Raw genomic sequence first — 7,501 nt, 5'->3', positions numbered from 1 at the left:
TGAGAGAGCTACGTTAGCTCCGAGTCTTGATGCTAACCTAAGATATCAAACTACCGACTCACTCAACACAAAGGTGTGAGAGTGGTTTCCATCTTCTTAGGCTACCTCTCTCTCTGCAAGTGAATGTGTTAAAGAATCCAAGAGTGTTGAACTATTGCTGCTTAACCTTTAAATATTTCTGCTTCATTTTAGCCAAAACTAGTTTTAAAAACCACTGCACAAACCTGTTCAATATGTATATTACAGTGAAAATGCAGTACCTACATAGAAAATGTGTTATGTTGGCTTTTTTTGTACATTTTAATGAATTGACTAAATCATGTATTTAAATGTGTGATTAAAATGTATCTTAACCACAGCAAAAGCTAAGCTAGGCTAATTAGCTAGGCTAGTTCAGTTAACATTAGCTACTTGTAACTTTAATTATTGGTGACTAATTTGCAGTACAACAAAAATAATTGCTAGCTAACTACAAAAAAGAGAATTAGCGTATTTCCAAAGATGCCAAACCTTTGATTTAAGGGGGCCGAATTAGCCCTGTGGCCCCGCAACAGATTGATACGGTCATGGTATAATAAATAAAATTTCATGGTCAAAATGGCTTTAGTCTTTAAAGCTTCTTACATTTGTGTTGGTTACATTTGCATTGGATTGTGTGTGAATATTGTTTTTTCTTTATGAGGAAAGGAAAGTTAATGAAAAGCAGCACATGTGATCTGCAGCCTTAAGTAACGGACCTGTCACTGACAGAAGAAGGAAGTGTTCCTCCCCCTCTGTTTCTGCAGAGACGTGTGATCCTTTCTTGTTGTCAGTCTCAATTTATCCTTTAAAGAAAATAATTATAAAGAAAGCAGCGGTGTGGCAGTTTAATCTCAGAGTCGTGCTTTGAGGTAAGTGCTCATTTCATGATGAATGTTTTGCATGTGAGGTGGGTCATATTTTACTGTTCCAAGGACCAACAACCTACATTTATAAAATTATGAAGCTATTAAACATAAGAACATATCTTTCAAGTCTATTTTGAGTAACAGAGGCTTAGATTGTTGCAGATACAGTGTCAATCGTTGAGTGAACTTTCCTAAAGATGTGAGAAATGTCAGGTGTAAAGCTAATTTAATTATTATTATTATTATTATTAGCTAATTACAATTCCTGTTTTCAATTTAAATCTAAGGGTCTTTAATTGTGTTAAGTATTTATAAAGCAGAAAACCTGCCTATAATGCAAGGGGATTTGGCCTACTATTGGATTATTTTGCTTTTTACTTTAGGTGGTTGAGGAAGGCAGAGCCGGATCACGGTCCTGCGAGGCCCCTGGGCATGTGTCTTTTGGAGGCACCCCCCTTTCATTTACAATATTTCATATCTCTATAATCGCAAATTCATCCACTAATTCGCCAAAATCTAACCGCTTGAACAGGTAACAGCTAATTTTTCTATTCTGCTGAACAGCACTTTTAGAGAAAACACGACCACAGCACCCCTGCGCTCTGAAACCCATTATTTCCAGTGGTTTGCACGGCAACACTACTTATTTTTCCCGCTGCGTCGAACACAGGGGTCCTCGCGGTCGTCTCACTCTTTACAAATTTTGTAAATTAATCTGTAAACTTAAAACGACAGCTGTCAAATACATGCAGTGGAGTAAAAGTACACAATATTTTCCTCTGACTCATAATTGAGTAAATATACTTAGTTGTGTTCCGGCAATGCAGAATATTGATCAAACTCTAAAGCTGAGAAACTAATCCTCATTTAAGCTATATTCAAATTTAAAAACATTAATTAGTTATGTAGGTGAATATACCTTCAATGTTGAAAGGAGCCAGTTGAGGTGGTTCAGGATCATCTGGTAAGGATGAACCCTGGGCGCCTCCCTAGGGAGGTGTTCCAGGCACGTCCAGCTGGGAGGAGGCCTCGGGGAAGACCCAGGACCAGGTGGAGAGATTAGATCTCCACACTGGCCTGGGAACGCCTCAGGATCCCCCAGTTAGAGCTGGTTAATGTGGCCCGGGAAAGGGAAGTTTGGGGTCCCATGTTAAAGCTGCTGCCCCCGCGACCCGACCCCGGATAAGAGGCTGAAGATGAGATGAGATGAGTGTATGATTAATTACCAATTACGCCCTTTAAACTCAATATTATCCTGTACAATAAAATTCTTCATATCACGTTGGAAGAATCATGTCACTTTTTTTAACATACAGAAACTGTAGTTTAAAGTAAAGTGATCATTGTGTCTTATGACACTTTCTAGATAGTAATTTGCATCACAAATGTTTAATATTTTACTTTTATTTAGCCTTCTGTACGTGTGTGGGTCTTCAGTGCAGCAGACATAACAAAACAAGACAAACCGGTTTCAGCTTCTTTACTGGAAAAAATTATCCCTATTTTCATAGCCTGCTCTTTAGTAAATATGCCACATTAAGGTATTGTGTTTAAATGCAGATGACTAAATAAGAAATTAACTAATACCACTGTTGCATTTATCACTAGGTTTCTGTAAAATGTAGAAGTAGTTTTTAGATTTTGTAGCTTTTGAGGCGTTGAATGATTCAGTGCTTCGATGAATAAACAGCCTCCAGTGAAGTTTTGTAACATTACACAGTACTGTAAGTGCAAATCACTGCATCATTGCACGGATAAGGTGGCAGAAACCCTGCATATAACACAGGTGATGCTGAAAGCTGATGTTCTTTTCACATGATTGAAACGGTGAAAAAGTAAAAGTAAACACCCATTTGTGTCTGGATTTTGTCTTTTGATAAAAGTATCATGGTGACACCGAAAACCAGCAATGATCTGACAGAGGGACCTGATCTGACAAAAGGGATGGAGAACGTAAAAACCCTGAAGCAATTCCCTCCATACGGTGCCATGAATGGACACTCAACAGGAGACACCTGCCCTACATGTCGCGGCACCGGGCGGATTCCCAGAGGTTGGTTCCCTGCTGTGTCTAAATGTGTCTGACTGACGACTGCACGTTAAGCAAGATGCTCATCCTGAAAGAACTGTTTCATTTCAAATCCCAAACCTTAGGGAAGTAGGTCGAATCAAAAGTCCCAAATGATGCCTCTGTTCAGCTGCACTTTCGAATCATTTTTGTGGTAAAAAGGAAATGATTTCCATCTGTCTTTTTATGCGTCGACAGGCCACGAAGACCAGCTAGTTGCTGTGATACCGTGCAATGATGTGAGGCTGAAACCAAGACGCACGTAAGGGGATCTGCTTGTGTGTGTGGAATTACACGGTTTAAATACAACTGGACATAAACAAATTCTCCGTTTATGTTTCTTGCACATGCACATGTTCGTAAAGGTCGCACCATGTCAGTTTTTGCACGTTTGCGTTGCATTTCAGGAAGCTGTACGTGTGCGTCTCAATGGCTGTCTGTCTGCTCCTTTGCTGTCTGATCCTCTTCTTCCTCTTCCCCCGGAGTGTCACCCTCACGCCTGTGTCTGTGCTGTCAGTCATGGTCTTCTTCACCCCAGATGCAGTTGAGATGGAGGTCACAGTAAGTCATAGGGACACTATTGCAAATCTGTGCTACCTCTTTGTTGTATCAAAATCACTTTGCGGAGGAAGTAGAGGTTAAGCCTTTTGTGTCTATGGTACAGTAACTAAAGCACCTACAGTGCAGTTTTCTGGCCAAAGCCAAAAAATACAATAGCTTTGGTCAAAACTGGGTTAAGACCAGAATCTAGCTTTGTGACATTTGTTTACGATATAACCAATGTGTAACCTATGGTAAGAGCATGTAGTAAAATTAGCATTAACTACAAAGCATAAGCTTAAATCTGGTTTGTTATAAGTTTGTGTTACGATTGAAACATTATTACTTCTGCTGCTGCCAGCCTCGGCCAGATTTTTAATCTTAATGAGTATTTCTCCTGGTTAAATAAAGGTTTAATTAAAAAAACAACAACATTAAAACAAGAAAAAACACAGTTAGCACCCACCAGCAGCTCCTTAGTTAAAGCTCTATACACACTGTTCCTTGAAAGTTAAAAAATCTGATGATCCAACGTGTTATATTTAGTTATACTTCTTGTACCGCATAAAGTAGGCAACTACTAAATCCAAACAAGATGAAGAAAAAGAGCAATATAGCAAGTATGTAGCTAACGTTATAGCTAAATTAATCCTGCTAAAAGCTAACTTGTCTACTATAGCTTAGTAGGCTAAGTCCTAGCTTGGCTCTGTCATCTCACACATCAATCAGCAGAAACAAGAAAGCTAACTATGTGAATTCAAAGCTAGCTTCTTAACAAATTTCAACTGTTTCCTATGAAATACAAATAAAAAAGGTAATCCAACGCGTTGGTACTGCACTTTTTATCACATAAAGTAGACAGCAAACACAGTGAAAAGGTATGGCTAACATACAGTAGAAGCTAACGTTAGTCCTGCTAAAAGCTATAACTTGCCTAGCTTAGCAGTCAGTTATTGACTCGATCTGGAAAAAAAGTATTGTGAGGTTGTTTGCTAACTTGTTGAGAGACCACTCTCATATCTGTCTGTTCAATGGGGACAGGGGACAACTAGCTTAGCTTAGCATAAAGACAACAGGGACTTTTTTACACTTTGCTTTGAAAAACAGACATGATGTAAATAAGCTTTAGAAGTTTTTTCAGGCAGACTTTACTAGCATTTGTGCATCGCTAGCTGGATCTCCCTGTTTCTCTCAATGCTAAGCTAAGCTATGCTAAGCTAATCGACTGCTAGCTCCAACACACGTGTATCAGTCTGTCCATCTAACTACAATTAGCCCCAAATGACAAACTATTCCTCTAAAGAAATAAAAATGCATTAAAATAACATTTAAAAACAAAATGACTGTGAGAGTGAATAAATATCAATTGAAATAGAATAAAACAAATTACAAATGTACAGGACAGACAGTATATACCCTACATAGACTTGGCTTAGCTAAACTGAAGTGTTACATATCTGTGTGGTTTTCACTGAACTTCCTGAGCCACCACGTTTTTATTGTACACGTCCAAACCCCGCCCACAAACAGTCAGCACTGCATTCACATGACAGACTGAAGATAGCTGCTTACGTGAAGGACAAAGTTCCTTTTTAATGATGGAAAAGTGTGTTAAGGTTGCACCTGACGAGGTGTGTGTGTGTGTGTGTGTGTGTGTGTGTGTGTGTGTGTGTGTGTGTGTGTGTGTGTGTGTGTGTGTGTGTGTGTGTGTGTGTGTGTGTGTGTGTGTGTGTGTGTGTGTGTTTTCTCTCCTAGAATCTCATCAGCATCTCCAACGAGAACTTTTTCCCAGTTCACATTATCGAGTTGAGTGTTCAGTGTCTGCTCTCGGACGAAGTTGTGGGTAAAACCAAGATATCTAACATGACCGCCATCCAGTCCCGCTCAACGAAATCGGTTAGTTTGACACTGGATGACTCACTTAAATATTCTGTTGATGTATTTATCATGCAATTAATTTCTTACCCCTCGTTCTTTTGCAGTACACCGTTCAAATGGACCTGTCCAGTAACGATAAAGGCCTTAAGTAAGTTTGAAATGCGCGAAGATGCCATATTGCTATGTTCATCATTCTTGTATATGTCTGGAATCAGCACAACTGCTTTTCTTTCTTTCAGCTATTACTGCAAGTCGAGCTCCATCAAGATTCACACTTTATTTCTGGTGCTGCAGTAAGTGTCAAACCACCGAGGAGGCTTCGTCTTCACAGCGTATCTGAAACCCACAGGGTGTCAAAAAAGCATGGTCATAAACCACAACCTCAACCGCAGAGCAGGTTGTCTTTAAATCTGAAATGTTCTTTAAGATAAAACTAAAAAGGCATGACAACACAAACACATTAAGGTTCAGTTCTGTTTTAAGAATCCACTGGAGGTGGAAAAAAGGCATTTTAACCACATAAACAAACTTTAATTTTCACTTCTGCTTTGTTTGCACTCGGTGAAAACATGTCTGCTTGCGATCAGCTGCGTTGTCCCCCAGATGCGGTCGAGAGTTTCCTCCCGAGCGTCTGAATGAGTGACATTTGAACTAAGTACGAGTGTAACATCAGAAGCGTTCAGTATAAAGTCAGCTTGTATGGACCGTATAAACCTATCAGAGGCCTCAACAAAAACAGTTCCAGTAAATAGGTTGTAATTTATTTCTGACACAATTGACCCTGCAGTACATGACACACACTATATAGAGTTATATACTGTACCGCCTTTGATAACGTTGTTTTGTTTGTATTCAGGGTTAAAAGAGCAGTAGTTCGTAAATTATTGTTAGCTTGCTTAGATGTTTTTGGCCACTTGGGGGCAGCAGATCAATCTGAAAATATTCATTTATTGCAGTTATTAAACATACAATGTGTGTAAAGATCGAGTGGACATTCTCACAGCTCCAGTCCGCTCACGTGCTCTGCCGCCATGTGGTAATTTTGCAACCATTGTCGTGATCGGTGTTGGAGCCGCGGTATTAAAGTGTAATTCCCGCGCAAAATCATCCCATGGTCTTTTTCGGCACTTACATACATCGAATAAGCCACCCGAGACAGTTTGTTTTGTGTAACAACTATTAACGGAGAAATCCGGGAGAGTCGCTAACAGCCGGACAGTGGCTAACGGTGATTAGCTCGGGGCAGTACGGTGAAGGCATTCAAACGTCTTTTTTAACCACTAATGCTGCTGAAAATAACAGCAGACCTCTGCAGCAGCATGAGAAGAGTCCCTACACACAAAAGAAAGCACAAATGGGCTCCTTCCTTTGGGATTGACTTTGGTAATCCACTTGAATGGACTTTACTATGAGAGGAGCTGGTACAGGGGCCAGTAGGTAAGTCTTTAAAACACTCTTTTAATAAACTCTGGGTTCACTAACTACGCTGTTGGTGCTTTGTTTTCTGTGTAGGGACTCTTCTCATGCTGCTGCAGAGGTTTGCTGTTATTTTGAGCAGTATTAGTGGTTAAAAAAGACCTTTGAATGCCTGGTGTTGAGGTGTTCCAGGCACGTCCAGCTGGGAGGAGGCCTCGGGGAAGACCCAGGACCAGGTGGAGAGATTAGATCTCCACACTGGCCTGGGAACGCCTCAGGATCCCCCAGTTAGAGCTGGTTAATGTGGCCCGGGAAAGGGAAGTTTGGGGTCCCCTGCTAAAGCTGCTGCCCCCGCGACCCAACCCCGGATAAGAGGCTGAAGATGAGATGAGATGAGATGAGATATATCCCCTTTTTGTAGGTTTGAAAACCAAGACTAAGACTCAGTAGAGCTACATTACTCATCATCATTTGCTCCATTGTTCATACGAGAAATAAGGATTAGTTCTGCTTTAAAACAGTATGAAAAAACACTCACTCTAATAATGTTTTTTCTTCTTTTTCCCCCCAGAATGACAATGAATATCACGTATCTCTCTCACACGGAGCAGCTGTCTCTGGACACCTTTGAGTATATTGACTGTGGCACCAATTCAACAATCCCACATCCTGTGAGATTGATGAAATCCAAATGAAAAACACCACAGCGAGA

The 7,501-nt window shown here is 40.3% G+C and overlaps 1 protein-coding gene across 1 annotated transcript; it reads left to right on the top strand.

The window, feature by feature from the left end:
• The first annotated feature begins 2,827 nt into the window (after nucleotides 1-2,827).
• On the top strand, nucleotides 2,828-7,501 carry tmem106a (transmembrane protein 106A). Its single transcript, XM_083932446.1, has 7 exons — nucleotides 2,828-2,940; nucleotides 3,154-3,217; nucleotides 3,363-3,516; nucleotides 5,251-5,391; nucleotides 5,478-5,521; nucleotides 5,613-5,666; nucleotides 7,361-7,501. The coding sequence occupies exons 1-7, from the start codon at nucleotides 2,832-2,834 to the stop codon at nucleotides 7,482-7,484; spliced, it is 690 nt and encodes a 229-aa protein (XP_083788572.1). The 5' UTR covers nucleotides 2,828-2,831; the 3' UTR covers nucleotides 7,485-7,501.

Source organism: Echiichthys vipera (assembly GCF_963691815.1).
Source record: "Echiichthys vipera genome assembly, chromosome: 18".
In the NCBI taxonomy this organism is placed as follows: domain Eukaryota; kingdom Metazoa; phylum Chordata; class Actinopteri; order Perciformes; family Trachinidae; genus Echiichthys; species Echiichthys vipera.
The sequence above is the reverse complement of the archived record's forward strand: the minus strand, read 5'-3'. Positions and strand labels throughout refer to the sequence as shown.